The sequence below is a fragment of the Sceloporus undulatus genome, chromosome 3, assembly GCF_019175285.1.
Source record: "Sceloporus undulatus isolate JIND9_A2432 ecotype Alabama chromosome 3, SceUnd_v1.1, whole genome shotgun sequence".
NCBI classification, from domain to species: domain Eukaryota; kingdom Metazoa; phylum Chordata; class Lepidosauria; order Squamata; family Phrynosomatidae; genus Sceloporus; species Sceloporus undulatus.
Window position 1 is genome coordinate 160,677,856 of NC_056524.1, and position 14,227 is coordinate 160,692,082.

The window sequence follows — 14,227 nt, forward strand, 5'->3', positions numbered from 1 at the left end:
GCAGCAACACTACACTACACTTGATCTTAGCCAAAAGGCCGAGAAAGGATAAGCAGCAATAGGAACAGTAAAGGAATCGTTGTCAGAATGGTGGTGGTGGTGGTGGGGATTCAGTCTGTGTTCCATGGGTTGTGTACCCTTGCGCCCAAGTTACCTGATAATTTCAGCTGGAGATGCCAGAGACTGAGCATGAGACCTTCTATATAGAAACATGAGTGCTGCCACCAACTATCTTCCTTCCCTATATCTTTCTCGTCCCTATGTCGTTCTCTCCCTGTGTATCTTTTGAGATTACAAAAATGATATCCATTTTTGAAGCTAGTGTAACTTTTCGACTGGCCAGAAGAGGAGGCTGTTATCCTGTGCATTGGGTTTCATCTCTGGAGACACATTACTGTCACCTTGCTGGAAGAGTTTATTTTATGGCAAAGATGAAACTGGTCTTTTGTGCTGTGGCTTTAACAACATTTTGATACATGAAAAATACCGAAAATTGCTGGGATTTAATTTTCTCTATGATGCAATGCTGATCATATAAATAGAGAGCAAGACACTTCCTTTCAGTCCCCTATCACACCATTTACTTTTTTCCCTATAGTTTTCTGAATGAAGGTTTAAATTCTTTTTATACGGCTAATATGAACTTATGTTTACCATTTAGGGCTGGGACAAGGAAGGAGAAAGTATGAGAAAATGTCTGAGATTAAAAATGGGTGCACATCTGAGCAAACTGAGAGGTACAGTTATTTGGATAGTCTACTGCAACCTCCCCCAACCTGTTCTGAACAACTATGTCCATCGTTCCCATCTAGCATGGCCATGAAAATCGAGTCTATTCACATATAGCAAAGGAGAGAAGTCAGTTATGCTCACAAATCAGCTTTTCCATAAGCAATGGGCTTCTTCGCTCCTGATAATCCCCACTCATGGGAACTGATCTGCTATCCATTGTGTGCATCTCCTGCACTGATGTTACATTGCTTTCACAGAGCACAAACCGTTAAATGTCCATTATCAGTCACTTCAGGTTCAATTACCCACATATATGCTGATATTAAGAATGGTTTTACTCTAAAGAATGGCAGCGTTGGTCTTTTTCCAGCAAGCACAAGCAAAGAAGGACTGTCTTTTAAAGATGAACATATTTATTGAAACCCAGATTGTTGGGGGCAAGTAGCTTACAGTTGTAAACTGCTTAGACACTGCTAGTGTGGTATGAAGCGGTATTTAAATGAAGCTGTTGGTTTATTTATTGTGGCAAATCTCTGCTTCATCACAGTAAGAAGCAACAGTGAAGATAGACATACAAGACACCAATGGGTAGTAGGGGCAGGCGAGCAGGGAAATTGTTTTGCAAGGTGAGATTTTAAAAATGACCAGGCACATATTAAACATGGAAAGTCTTAATTTTTGATTAATTTTTAATGAAGAAATACTACTACCTGGTCTATCACTAATAGAGTAGAAATAAAACTGAGTGATAGGGGAAGATCAGGGAAGGAAAGGGACATATTATTTTTTTCACTAACTAGATTTGATGCATGAGAGAGTTACTTGTGCATCTGAGTGAAACATGAACCATGTGAGTCAAATGCACAGCTAAGAAAGCTCTGTTGAGAATCATCTTCTAAGTACCTTGGCCACAACGCTTAACTCATGTCTTGGTTCCTGCACTCTTAACACCTGCCTCACTCAGATAGGGGGACGACACTGTCTTTGGATTGTATCACTTCAGATTTCATTTAGACAAATCACACAGTTGAATGCTTCCCTATGGGAGAGGTAGATTTTTTGGGGGGGAGCGGCACAAATAAGTAGCTATTAAGGTAAGCCAGACTAAAATTAATGTTCTTGATACCTAATTTTGTAATTTTTTTTTAAAATGAAGAAGCCAAACTTTATTGACTCATTTGTACTACCTTTGTTTCTAGTCAGCTCACATCCATGGGGGCTGGTTTTACCTTTCATCTATATACCCTTCCTATGTTAGCATCCCAAGGAAAAAATGCAGATGCTGTGAATATCAACTTTTCCACACTGCAGAAATAAAGCAGTTAGATGCCACTTTAATGATCATGGCTCCATCCTGTGGATTCTTGGGATTTCTAATTTGGTGGGGTATTCCACCTGGTCTGTCAGGTCTAGTACCTCAAAACTACAAATCCCGGGATTCAGTAGGATAATCAACACAGTTAAAGTGGTGTCAAACCGCTTTATTTCTGCAGAATGGATGCACTTATGACACCATCATTGTCCTTCCTCTGAATGTGTGTTTTTTAAACTATCTTGCTTGATGAAGAAGCCTGTGAGGTGTGAAATCTAGTGTGATGCGTTTTGTGACAGATGAATTTTGTATACTGTATTGGGCTTTAAAAAATCAATATGGCTACCTCTGCAGCCTAATCTTCTACAACACTTCAGAAATTTTGTATACGTTTTTAAATATAGTCCTCCTCCAGACTTCATAGGTTTTGCAATGTAGCCGCTTGGATTTTACTTTTTGTTGTAATCTCTATATCCACTCTTTTGGAAGGCTGTATGTAGCAATTTCTTGGATCTCCATAGTGCTCTTCCAAAACTATTTTGGAATTGCAGGAGAGATTAGTTTGCTGGGATGATCGTATGGTCTGAAAAGCAAATTTTCTCTTCTGATGTGTGTATGTGTGTGTGTTTTAAATAATTTAAGTTATAATAGAAAAGTGCCATTTTACTGATCCACTATAGCACTATAAATAAAGTTGGGGGGGAGAACAGAGTAGAAAAGAAGGATCCTGTTTTATTCCAATATGTCTTGGAATTAACAAGAAACCCACTAGAAGGTGGGAATCAAATGTTGCGGTTCATGACAGGAATTGCTAGAAAGTAGCCCAGGATAACAGAAACTTCATTTGGGTTTATTTTTTAAAAACACAACACCTTCTGAAAACTACAGCAACAGTTACTGCAACCTTCTGACATGTCTGTCCTGTCTCGGGGAATCCATAGAGAAGCATTCATACATGTCTTCACAAACTTGAAGAGTGGTACAATGCAGGAACAATTGTAATTGTAAAAACATATTGCATGTCATCTAGAGCCATTAATCAATACATCACTGAGCATTTTCTATGGTTTCATTAAAAATGGATTAGAATTTACGTAAATGAAGTGCCCTCAGCTGCATTCTATTGTTATTTCTTACATCTTATTCACCTGACAGGCATATGCTGGATGCAAGGAACTCTGGTTAAAAGAATAATAATCCTGATAGGATCCCCTAAGATGCTAAAGAAAAACAGGAAGCCTTTCCATCCCTGAAAACAAATGAGCATACGGTTTTTAACTTGCCTCTTTCATATTTAGTGTTGTTAATGACCAATAACATTAACACTCTAACAGATTGAAGTAAAGCAAACCCCTTCTTACTCTTTCTCATCTACATAAAAATTGGCTTGTCTACCTGCAACATAAGGCTGGCTTGCGCTAGCTAATCTTAACAAATGTGTAAAGTGCTGAGCATTCCAAGATTTGGCTGGTGGACACCGACTGGGAAGTTGCATTTGCTCCACTGAATGAGAGCCATTAACGGTTGCTAACTTGTTTTTGCTGGAAAGGCTCCTGAACCTTTTAATAGAGGCCTAATTGGCAGATAGTCGTCAGTTGAGTTATTTCCCAGCCAGGCGATGCATTACTGGGTGAAGCCTGTTATTAACCTAAGGCAGGCTCAGGGGGAAAAGATACCTGAAGAAGAAGAAGGAGGAGGAGAAGGAAGAAGAAGAAGACACAAACATACAATCTCTCTCTCTCTCTCTCTCTCTCTCTCTCTCTGTCTGTCTGTCTCTCTCTCTCTCTCTCTCTCTCTCTCTCTCACACACACACACACACACACACACAAGTAAAACCAGACCTCTTTTATTTTATTTATCTTTCTTCACGATTTTTCTCCGTCTCAAAATGATGGAGGCTATTTTATACTATAGAATAAGAGCATACAAATTCTCTTTCTGTGTGTAGGTCAGTGATAAGGGTTCTCTAGAGTCCCGATCCTATCTTCATGGCAACTCTGTTCCCATAGGAGTGCCAAGTGAGATATGTAATCTGGACACGCTAAAGAACTTTGATCTAATTTCTTGCCTGTTTTTCATGCCTATGCCCCTGAGAGGAGCATCAACAGAGGGGATGATGAATATCTCAAGACAAGTTGTAAAACACATACCTTTTGATGAGGGATCACAGGCATAGGAGAGTCAATTCTTGGGGTGGCTGTTGGAACTGGAGCTGGACGTTTTGATCTAGCATAATGCAAAAGGAAAAAGGTTACTGAGTAGCTGAGATGTTTTCTCTCTCCACATTCTTCAAATAACACTGTAAAAATTCTTATTTATATAACTATCCTCATTTTATTTTGCCATTGATTTGTATTTGTTCTACTCACAGAATCATAGAGTTAGAAGGAGACCCATGAGCCACTGAATCCAAACTACTGCTCAGTTCAGAATCCTCAGCAGGTAGCTGTTCAGCCTCTTTTTGATGATGTTTAAAGAAAGACACCCCACCACCTCTCTAAGAACTGCTCTTACTGTTAAGAAGTTCCTTCTAATGTTCAATTGAAATCTACTCTCCCCCAACTCCAAACCTTTAGACCTTGGCTATCCCTCTGATCCTACTCTCTCTTTCTCTCTCACACACACACTTATTAGTATATACTGCTGAGTGTGTGTTGTGTGCCTTCAAGTCATTTCTGACCTATGGCAACCCTAAAGCCTATCACAAGGTTTTCTAGTTTCCAAAGACTAATATAATTGGTACATGTGAAGCCAGTTAGTACATTTTCAAAATCCTGAATAGCAGCCATACATTTATGGAAAACCTAGTAAAATTTATAATTTAATTATTACTTTATATAAAATAGAGATTAAATTTGGTCAGCAATTATTTTGAAAACTGAAGACCAACTCTTTATCTAGCCTTTCATGAGTGTTGTCCAAGTAATCAAATGAAACCACACTAAGGAGTTTATCAAACGGGAGGAATTTTTCTTATTTCAAATGAAAAGAAAGTCGGGCCAAAACGCATTCACTTAAAGTCGCTAGTTTCACACAATTACGTGAAAACGCATTGCATTCCCCATTGCCTGAAAATAGCATGCCATTGCCTGAATTTGCGTGTGGCAGTCTATCACGCAATAATGTGAAACCACATGATTGCGTTCGGACTGACTTCCCGTTGCCCGAATTTGTGTGTAGTGGGTTATCACGCAATAACGTTAAACCCCATAATTGAGTTCAGATTGCCATCAGATTATATTTCCAATTCCCCTTGTCTGGTAAACTTCTCTGACCAGCAGAATATTGTATTCTGACATTTATCTAATATCTGTAATACCCAGTAAGCCTTCATAGTCGCCATTTATGTTTGCTCAAATAATTGGTAGTGACTCAAAAGAGGATTTAAAAAAAACAAAACCCAATAATATCCTTTGGCTGTCTTATTATCTTCTGCTATTCCTTTCAGAAGAAAAATCAAAAACTTTTATTGCAGTTTTTCATCCTGTTATGTACACAAAGTTCAGTTTTCATCTAAGTATGCAGCCTTTCAGTCCTGATCAAGATACCACTATATCATCCTGGGGTCAGCTCAAAGTGTCTGTTCAGTTATGACCAAGCTAGATGGGAATTCATTCTGATGCTCTGCTTTTCATTTCATTTCATTCCTCATATACAGTGGTTTGGGTTCAGCAGGGGATGTGTGGGTGTGAACATGGAAAGGTTAGAAGCATGACAAATATTACTTTAGGATTTTTGGCCACACACCTATATAAAACCGTATAGAAGAATACGGTTTATCAAACAGATAATATGTGATTAATCTGTGGTATGTTTGCCACATGACAGAAGCAGTAGGAGTCCTGACATTTCAGGAGTTAGGGAAGCATATGGCTTATACAGGCCCACAAGTTTATTTGCCTTCCCAGTGTGGCCTGCTCCAGTGAAGGCTGATAGTTCTTATTCTAGTGGAGCTGTCCATCTGCTTTGGTTTCCAGCTCTATTGTTATAGGAGTTATCCAAAACAATGTTGGAGATAGGGTTCAACCCATGGATACCTTCTATAAAGTTCAGGCCTAAACTCAGAGCAGGTTTATTGCCCCATTGGCGGGATACAAACCGCCGCTTTGCGGCGGCCTGCCGCCGCCGCCGGTTAGTCCGCGGGGGAGCCGGAGCCTCCACACGGCGCGGCTCCCGTGCAGACTGAAAAAGAAGCTCCAAAATGGAGCTTCTTTTAGAGTCGCGTTTGCGACGTAGCAAGGCGCCAGGGGCGCACTCGCTACGTCACAAAGGACGCGACGCGTACGGACGCTCAGCGTCCGATACGCAAAGATGGCGCCGGCCATGTAGAAGGGCCGCCGCCATCTTGTACGGACGGAGTCCGTATTAGGCCCAGGGGCATCTAGAAGAGACGCCCCTTTTTTAAAATGGGACATCCTCTGGACGTCCCAAATGCCGGTTTGTAACCGGCCACCGACATCAGAGGCACTTGGCCCCACTAACCTGTTCAGGATGGAGCTCACCTCAGGATTGACCCAAATACCACACTAGTGTGTGGAGGGGTTGTATATCTAGTGTGTACTCTTGTTTATTGTTCATTTTTCAAATTGGTTGGTTAGTAGGGATAGAGGACTAGGAATGGAGAAGAAATTCCCACTAACCCATTACACACACACACACACACACACACACACACACACAGAGAGAGAGAGAGAGAGAGAGAGAGAGAGACACACGCATATCTGATTTGTTGTCTGTGAGACTATTAACACAAATATATCTATATTATCTTTCAGTTTCCTGTCATTGTAAAGAAATAATATTAGATTCCCTCTGCCACAAATCATACACAGGTAGAAGCATACAACTAAAAATGCATATATTTTTGATATGCATGCAAACATGCTTCAGCCAGCAAGGAAAAATGTGTAAAAACCATGTACATTAGGAAGAGTGTAGCCAAAATACACACAGATAATTTCTTGCAACCTGATAGAGAACTTGTTCAGGAAGAGAATACTTGGTTCTGAGAAACTAAAACAAATGTGGCAGATTTTCATATTTCTTTGCAGAGCATTCAGGGACTTGCACTCCCTTGCCACTCCTGAGATAGAAGGCTCATCCTATAGACTCATTAAAATGACTTCTTTGACCGGAAGGCTACTAAACAAAGCAGTGAATGCCTTCCCAGTCATTTATCTGCTACCCTGAAGTTTTGTTTTGTACTGATCAGTTTAACTTAAAATGCTACAAAGCATTCAATTGATACGTCCTTTTCAGTGCCATTGATGATCATAGCAGACAAGCAAGCCACACAAGCACTGAGTTGCTAAATTCAAAGCTCGGTTCCTTTACTTAGTGATCAAGAGGATATATAATGAATAATGACATAACCAAGATAAGTTTAGTAAAGGCACCAGATCTCAGGCAGAGCCGGCCAATGGATATTGCACTTGCATTTTATCACCCCATTTAGGATTTGCATAATTTTGTTCCACACACAGTGTCCTATGGAATAAGGTGGATTTTTATGCTGTTTGTTAGAGCAGTTTGTTGAAATCAGTAGCCTACTGGTTTGGTGGAGCCTTCTCTAACTCAGAAGAAACTGTTCCATAGTCAGTTAGGCTTCTTTAAAGATAAATGTAAGAACTCAGCCACCGATTCAGTGGGTTCTTCCAATTGCAGAACACAGTCTACCATACTACCTAAATAGCTGCTTGCCTGATAAATTGAAACAACAATAACAAAAATCAAATCTAGATGTGGGCTCACAGTTGTGGATACAAAAGAGAGCACATCAAGTATACTCACCCAGCTGCACTTGCTCATATACTACCCACCATAGAGAACAATTCTCGCCTCTTGTGCTTATGAAAATAGTAAGATCATTTGTATCAAGAAAGTTGTAATATCAGGCAAAGGGATCAATCCAGGATCTTTAAAATAAGCCAAAAGAATGCCAAAGACTTATAACTAAAGGATATATATTACATGGAAAATGCCATAGAGGAACAGAAAAGTGGAACAGCGCAAACCACAAAATGTCACTGAAGGCCTTCCTTTCACTTTATATATCCCAGTCCATGCCCACTATACTATAGATCTTTCAGAGCTATGTAATGTATGCACAGTTTGCTACTTATTGTTGTCAGTTCTCCGAGCTAATCAACACTAATCAAGAGCAAAAGGGCTGCTTGTGGCAGACACAAACTAGTAATAACTCTTGATCATTTCCCAAAAGCATAAAGCTGCTATCTTTATTCAAACCTATAACTCAGACTGAAATGCTGTTAATGCCTGCTGTGACCTTTTTCCAGCCAGCGCCAAGTAATGTTGCAGAAGGCGATTATCTTCAGTGAGCCATGGGGGAAATTAATATATATACCTCCAAACGAATGGGAGGGTTTGTTTTTTTACATTACTTTCTAGGTTGAAATTTGGGGAGAGAGATGCTAGGAGAGTGATGTGCCTTCTGCAAACATTTCTAATAAGGAAGCAGGCTCTGCAGTGCAATAAATACTCATTTGCCCTTTAAAGACATGGCATTGATTGATGACCAACTCTCTCTTCAGCGAAGCTAACAAGGATTATGTAATACCTTTAACACTGAGCCCTCTACATACAACAGAATAACTGATATTCCAGTCTTTTGTTCGATTGAAATCAATGAGACTTACATAGCAGTAGGAGAGTATAGGGTTGCAGCTGGAACGCCTGTGTTTATCGAAAATAAGTCTGCCAACTGTGAAGACATTGGAATGTAATTCCCATCAGCGCAACCAGAATGGTGAGGGATGATGGAAGTTGCACTCCCAAAATATCTGGAGGTCCACATTTATATACCTTTGACCTAATGCAAATAAACTACTCCATCTCAGTTCCGCCCCCCCCCCCCCCCCCCCCCCCCCCCCCCCCATTATTTATGCTGCAAAGTGGAAACACTTCTTGTTAAAAATGGTTTTCAACTCTGGCTGCATTAGAACCAAGTATAAGCAGTGTTAAAACCCATTCATTTCAAAAGGATTTTAAAATGCATAGCTTTTAATTTTGAATTTAAAGGTAGATAACTTGGACTAGGTTATTACTACTCCCTATAGTATCAGTGCAAGACAGATAATATGGAATATTGCCACAGACTCCCCCATGGATTCAGTTTTATGCTCTCAACTGACTAGCCACTTGGTATTTGACTATGTATATATCTGCTGTTCTCCTGCTTAGCATTTTGACGTGGCTTTGGTTCACACCATTTCAAAGGTCATTTTCTTTGATTCTCTTTTCCCTTAGGAAATTGATGAACAATTGATTGCACGCTATCCATAGGTTATGCTAATACAATTAGGGTAGCTATCCTAATATTTGGTTTCCTTTACACACTAGATCAGAAGGTAGGTCTATTAAAATTCAGGTCATTCAAGTGCATATATGCAGGTACACCTCAATTAACAAAGCAGGTTTATTCTTGAGCATTACTTCTTTAATTAAACAAACAAACAAACAAACAAACAAAACAAAATAAAAAACAGAAATAACATGAAAAGATAAGGAATGGGTATGGCAAACCTCTTCTAAATGAATCTTATCTTTAAAAAACCCCCAATAAACTATGATAGGCTCACCTTAGGGTTGCCATAAGTTTGAAATGACTCGAAGATGAACAACCACAATCGCCACTGCCATTTTAGTGACCAGATTTATAGACCTATACTTTTTTTTAACACGATGAAGTTAACTGATGAGGCAGACTTATCTGCTCTCCCCCTTTATCTTTTGCTGTTCAGTAAGGGGTCTGTAGACAACTTCTTTTTACCTTACCAGCAGGAACATAGGGCTACAGTAGAACTGGCTAGAGCATAATCCTCATCTTTCCCAGCTCCAGCTTTATTATTGCATTTTTAATGTAGATGCAATGTTGCAACCCAACACTGAACATTAGTATTTTTCCAGCACTCCTTCACCTTCCTTCTGATGTTGATGCAACTTAAAAAATCCAGCTAGACAGAGGATGAGAAAGCAAAGATGAGCTGGCAGGCATAAGTAGTCATTGTAAAAAGGTGCTTCACTGTCAGAGGCTCACCTAGGATGTGCCTGTACTATTCTAGGACTTTTTTTAAAGGTGCCTCTCTGCTAAAATAGACAAGTAAACATGGGAGAGCGGAAATGGGCACTTTGTCACTCTCCAATTGTTGTTAGAGCACAACCCCTATTGGCCCAACATTGCCCACCTTTGTACTAGAAACGCACGACTTCAGTCAACTCATCCTGGAAACCATTTGAAGGTTGTGCTTCCTCACCACTTTGCCTTGGGTGATCATTATCTGCTGGGAAAGCCCCTGACTCTGAATGGTTTCCCATTTGCATTTGCTGAGTCCTTATTTTGCTATTCCTCAGGACTGGTAGCCAAATTTTGTTGTTCCAATAGTTTACAAACCGATGAGGAAAATTGAGCAAATGCTTCACTCAGCCTAGGACCAGAGAGACCCTCTCACAGCTGCAGGAGTTTACCGCATACCATGCAGCTGCGGACAAGTCTACATAGGGACCACCAAATGCAGTGTGCAAACAAGAATCAAGGAACATGAGAGGCACTGCAGACTGGGCCAGCCAGAAAAATCAGCAGTGGCAGAACATGCCACAAACCATCCTGGGCATAAAATGCTGTTTGAAAACACTGGAGTTCTGGACCATGCCAACCACTACCATGTCAAGATGCACAGGGAAGCCACTGAAATCCAGAAACACCTGGACAATTTCCACCGGAAAGAAGAAACCCTTAAAGTGAACAAAATTTGGCTACCAGTCCTGAGGAATAGCAAAATAAGGACTCAACAAATGCAAATGGGAAACCATTCAGAGTCAGGGGCTTTCCCAGCAGATAATGATCACCAATTAGCAGACATTAATCCTCGTTTGCATTTGCCTCCCAGCCTGAGGCCGGCCATCAGCACAGAACAATACACACGCAAATCACTCCTGCCTTCCCAGGCTCACACAGTACATATACACCCAACTTTTTCCAGGCAAAGCATTCTCTGAAGATGCCAGCCATAGATGCTGGTGAAACATCAGGAAAAAACTTTTCTGGAACATAGCCCGAAAAACCCACAAAAAACTATGGATGCTGGCCATGAAAGCCTTCGTCTTTAGGCTTTTCTTTCCCCTGAAAAATAAATGTACCCTTTCAGCACATTTCCCCCCAGAATAGATGGCTCAAAGATGATGGCTTAAATTAGCTTCTGGTGGCTGATGGCTATTAAGAGCTAGGCATAGCAATCTAATTAGATTGGGTCTTGAGATGAAGAGTTTGGAAGTTGGAATGTAATCTTGAGAAGAGTTGTTGTAGTTGCTGTTCAATAGCTGGCAGGGGATGCATGGGACTTTAAAGGTGTGCTATTTGCTTCTGGACACTAATACTATTTTTACAGATTACCATGGCATGTCTGGGTGTTCGCCTGCTTCCTTGAGTTCACCTTGCATATTTTTGTATAATTAAAGACACCATGCATCTCTATTTCCCATCCCCTTCTTACAAGATAAGTATTCTTTGATCACTCATTAAAAATCTGTCCCAGAAAACTCCCATTCAGGAGAAGTGAGCAGCACAAAACAGTATGTTTCAGCTAAATTTGATCTTTCCAGCAAATCAAACTCATTAGCTATAACTGTGCTGAATTTTGAATTCTTAGATATACCGTATCCTCCAACACCACAAAGGTGAAAACTAGGCCACATGAAGCCAAACAACATCAGAGTGTGGTCAAGATGGCAAAAGTTACTGAGGACAAACACAGCAGTTTGCTTTTGCCTGAATCTACTGGGAAGGGCAAAAGTGCACTCTCTCCAGTCCTCTCCAGCCTGTTGAGTTGACTGCAAACTAGTTTTGCACTTTGAATTCAGTTTACAGCAATTAATGGCCTGTTACAGACTGCCAAAATAAAGCTGCTTCGGGTCTCTTTGGAGGTATGCTGTTTAAATGATGCATGCATCCTAAGAATCTGGAAGCTGCATCAAAGCTGCACTCCAGTGCTTAGGAATGGAGTGTGGCTTTGGCACAACCTCTGGACTCTTAGACCCATGCATCATTTAAATAGCACACCTCTAAAGAGACCCGAAGCAGCTTTATTTTAGCAGTCTGTAACAGGCCAATATAAGCTGATGATAAAGAGCGACAGTGGGAAGAGGAGAGAGAAACTGGGATAGTTTAAAAGCAGCTAAAAAACTGGAAAGACATAGGATTAATTGAAACTGGGTGCTTGAAGGGTATGGACAGTATGTGTAGTGGTTTGAGTGTTTGATTAGGATTATGGAAGACCAGAGTTTGAATCCCTGCTCAGCCATAGAAACTTACTGGGTAGTCTTGGGCAAGTCGCACTCTTTCAGCCACAGGGCAATGCAAAGGCAAATTGCCACTGAACAAATATTGCAAATCAGAAAATACTTGAGAGCAACAACAACATCAAGGATAGCCATAAGCTGGAAATGACTTGAAATCCCAGCAATGGATATAGCTTGCTGATCTAAATTCTTGAAAATTTCTTGCTCAGTCCTTGCATATTTTCTGAACACATTTTCACATTCACCACATGATACTTCCTTCACAGTAATATCTCCCTTTCCTTTTAACCATAGGTCTTAGTAACATCGTTTCCAGAAGTATTTACGAGAACATTGAAGAATGAACTAGGAATCTGTCAGATACCTATCAGTATCTGGATGTGGTGGAGAGGCTTCAGATAACCTTGGTGCCAGTGGTCTGTATTAGTAGCTATTAATGGAAGCACATGAGACAGCTACTTGAATAATTAAAAATGAAATTGTCTGTGGTCCAAGCAAGTTCTCCCATTATGACAGTAACAAACACAGCACAGAGCATGTTTAAATTTGAAGGCTGGTGGGTTTCGGTTGAAAGAGGCAGCACTGAGAGATGATCTGTACAAGAAGCAAAACTGCATGACGCAGCTCTGACTGGACTGCATTTAGATCTTTAGGGCCTTATAGTGTGCCCTCCAAATCCACCACTACAAATGGCTCAAAACTGCTGCAAAACATAGCGGTTTGCAACATATCCCAAACTCCCACATCCACCTCAAAGCAAAATAAATATATAAAATCAGAAATCAGTCCCGATCAAATCTGGAAGTGATGAGATATTGCTCCCAGTTGCATTACGTGTACTGGAGCAGCCCACTGGGGGGTGGGAGTGAGTGAGAAATTGTCCCCCCACACCTTCCACATTTGTCCAATTTAGACATATGCTTCCAGGGAGGCATACTTCCAGCAGAGCTGCAACCATGAGATAGTCATTAGCGTTTTAATAAATCCTCACTCAATCACAGCTCCCAGTAACATGCAGGAAAGGGTTCAACTAAATCTCAGGTTTCTTCATGTGGAGCTTCCAACATCCCAAACACTGGTTGAATAGCCCTTGCTAAATTGCCCTTTCCCACATCAGAGCTATTCTAGGTGAGGTCCAGGTGAGGCCAGACCAAACCAGAATAGAGCGGCACTATTACTTCCCTTGGTCTAGAGACACTATACTTCTATTAATGCAGTCTAGAACTGCCTTGGCGTTTTTAGCTGCTGCATCACACTGTTGACTCATGTTCAACTTTTAGTCTACTAGGATTCCTAGATCCCTTTCACATGTAGTTTTGTTAAGTCAGGTGTCCCCCCCTTCCTACATCTATGCATTTCAATTTTCCCCCCAAGTGCAGTGCCTTACATTTCTCTGTGCTGAAATTCATTTTGTTAGCTTTGGCCTAGCTTTCTAATCTACAGTCATCCCTCCATATTTGCGGCTTTGATATTTGCGGATTTATTCATGGATTACATTAATATGTTCTCTCTAGGACTGTCTAGGTCCTCCAGTGCAACTCTGTGGTCAGCTTAAACTAAAAGTTGCACTGAAAGACCATTTGTAGCTACTCCAGTGCCATTCTATGGTCAGTGTATGTTGGACACTGACCACAGAGTTGCACTGGAGGACCTAGAGATTCCTAGAGAGGTATCCTCTCAGGTAAAAACAGTGCTTTTGTTATTTGCGGTTTTTCCATATTCACGGGGGTCTTGTTCCCCTAACCCTAGCGAATATGGAGAGACAACTGTAATCTCATTTTGAATTTCGATCCTGTTTTTTTGGATATTATTCCTTTTAGCAATGAATGAACTTTTGACCTACTCAATACAAAGCACATGGTCTCTGC

The 14,227-nt window shown here is 40.7% G+C and overlaps 1 protein-coding gene across 12 annotated transcripts in view; it reads right to left on the bottom strand.

Moving 5' to 3' along the window:
• LDB3 (LIM domain binding 3) overlaps window positions 1–14,227 on the bottom strand; it is a 163,762-nt gene that overhangs the window by 77,330 nt on the left and 72,205 nt on the right. For all 12 annotated transcript variants that reach the window (XM_042459166.1, XM_042459167.1, XM_042459168.1 and 9 more), the window contains exon 4: window positions 4,196–4,271. In XM_042459166.1, coding sequence (XP_042315100.1) covers window positions 4,196–4,271 — 76 coding nt within the window. The remainder of the gene's footprint in view (window positions 1–4,195; window positions 4,272–14,227) is intronic.